Source organism: Penaeus monodon, chromosome 22 (assembly GCF_015228065.2).
Source record: "Penaeus monodon isolate SGIC_2016 chromosome 22, NSTDA_Pmon_1, whole genome shotgun sequence".
Lineage (NCBI taxonomy): Eukaryota > Metazoa > Arthropoda > Malacostraca > Decapoda > Penaeidae > Penaeus > Penaeus monodon.
Genome location: NC_051407.1, coordinates 7,554,320 through 7,555,088, shown reverse-complemented (window position 1 = coordinate 7,555,088; position 769 = coordinate 7,554,320). Strand labels below are relative to the sequence as shown.

At 44.7% G+C, this 769-nt stretch overlaps 1 protein-coding gene across 1 annotated transcript in view; it reads left to right on the top strand.

The window, feature by feature from the left end:
• The window catches only part of LOC119587275 (pupal cuticle protein 36-like), a 1,416-nt gene extending 822 nt beyond the window's left edge, over window positions 1-594 (top strand). Inside the window, exon 2 of the mRNA XM_037936028.1 lies at window positions 21-594. Within this exon, the coding sequence (XP_037791956.1) occupies window positions 21-594 (574 nt within the window). The remainder of the gene's footprint in view (window positions 1-20) is intronic.
• Window positions 595-769: the final 175 nt, after the last annotated feature.

The window sequence follows — 769 nt, the reverse complement described above, 5'->3', positions numbered from 1 at the left end:
CTCTTAACATATTCAACAAGAGTTGATCATAATATCCTGTTCGTGCGACTTCCCGAAGAAGGAGAAGGACCTGAACCTATCGTTGTTCCTCCACCAAGGCAGGAGAACATCGTCTATGTACTCAACAAAAAGGACGAACAAGCTCAGCGTGTTATCGAGGTACCTGCTCATCCTCCATCTGATCCTGAAATCTACTTCGTCAATTATGAAGAGGGTGAGAACCCAACTCTACCCATTGGTGTGGATCTCAATACTGCCCTTGGTTCAGCTGCTGAAGCTGGTGGACAAGTAATTGGAGCCGCCGGCGCTGGATTAGGTGGTAACACTGGAGGAGTGGCTGGAGTAGGAGGCAGTGGATTTGGAACGGTTAGCGGAGTGGGTGGAGTTGGTGCGAGCAGTGGATTTGGAACAATTAGCGGAGGAGTAGGTGGAGCTGGTGTAGGCAGCGGATTTGGTACAGTGAGCGGAGGATTTGCAGAAGGTAATATTGGTTCAGGAAGTAGCTTCCAAGTTGGTGGTGGTGTAAGTGGTTCCCAGACTGGTTCTCAAATCAGTGTAGGTACCTCTCTTTCTGGTCTCTACTCCACTCCCTAAATGAACCGCTAGTCATGGAATCTAAGTTATGAAAGTATGCTTTTAGTAACTCCCGAAATACAAGTAAAATTATGGTTATATCACTATTCTTATCCTATCCCAAATCCAAAAAATAATTCAATACACACTTATGAACATGTATGAAATACTTTTTAGCTAACGGATTTCTAAAGTT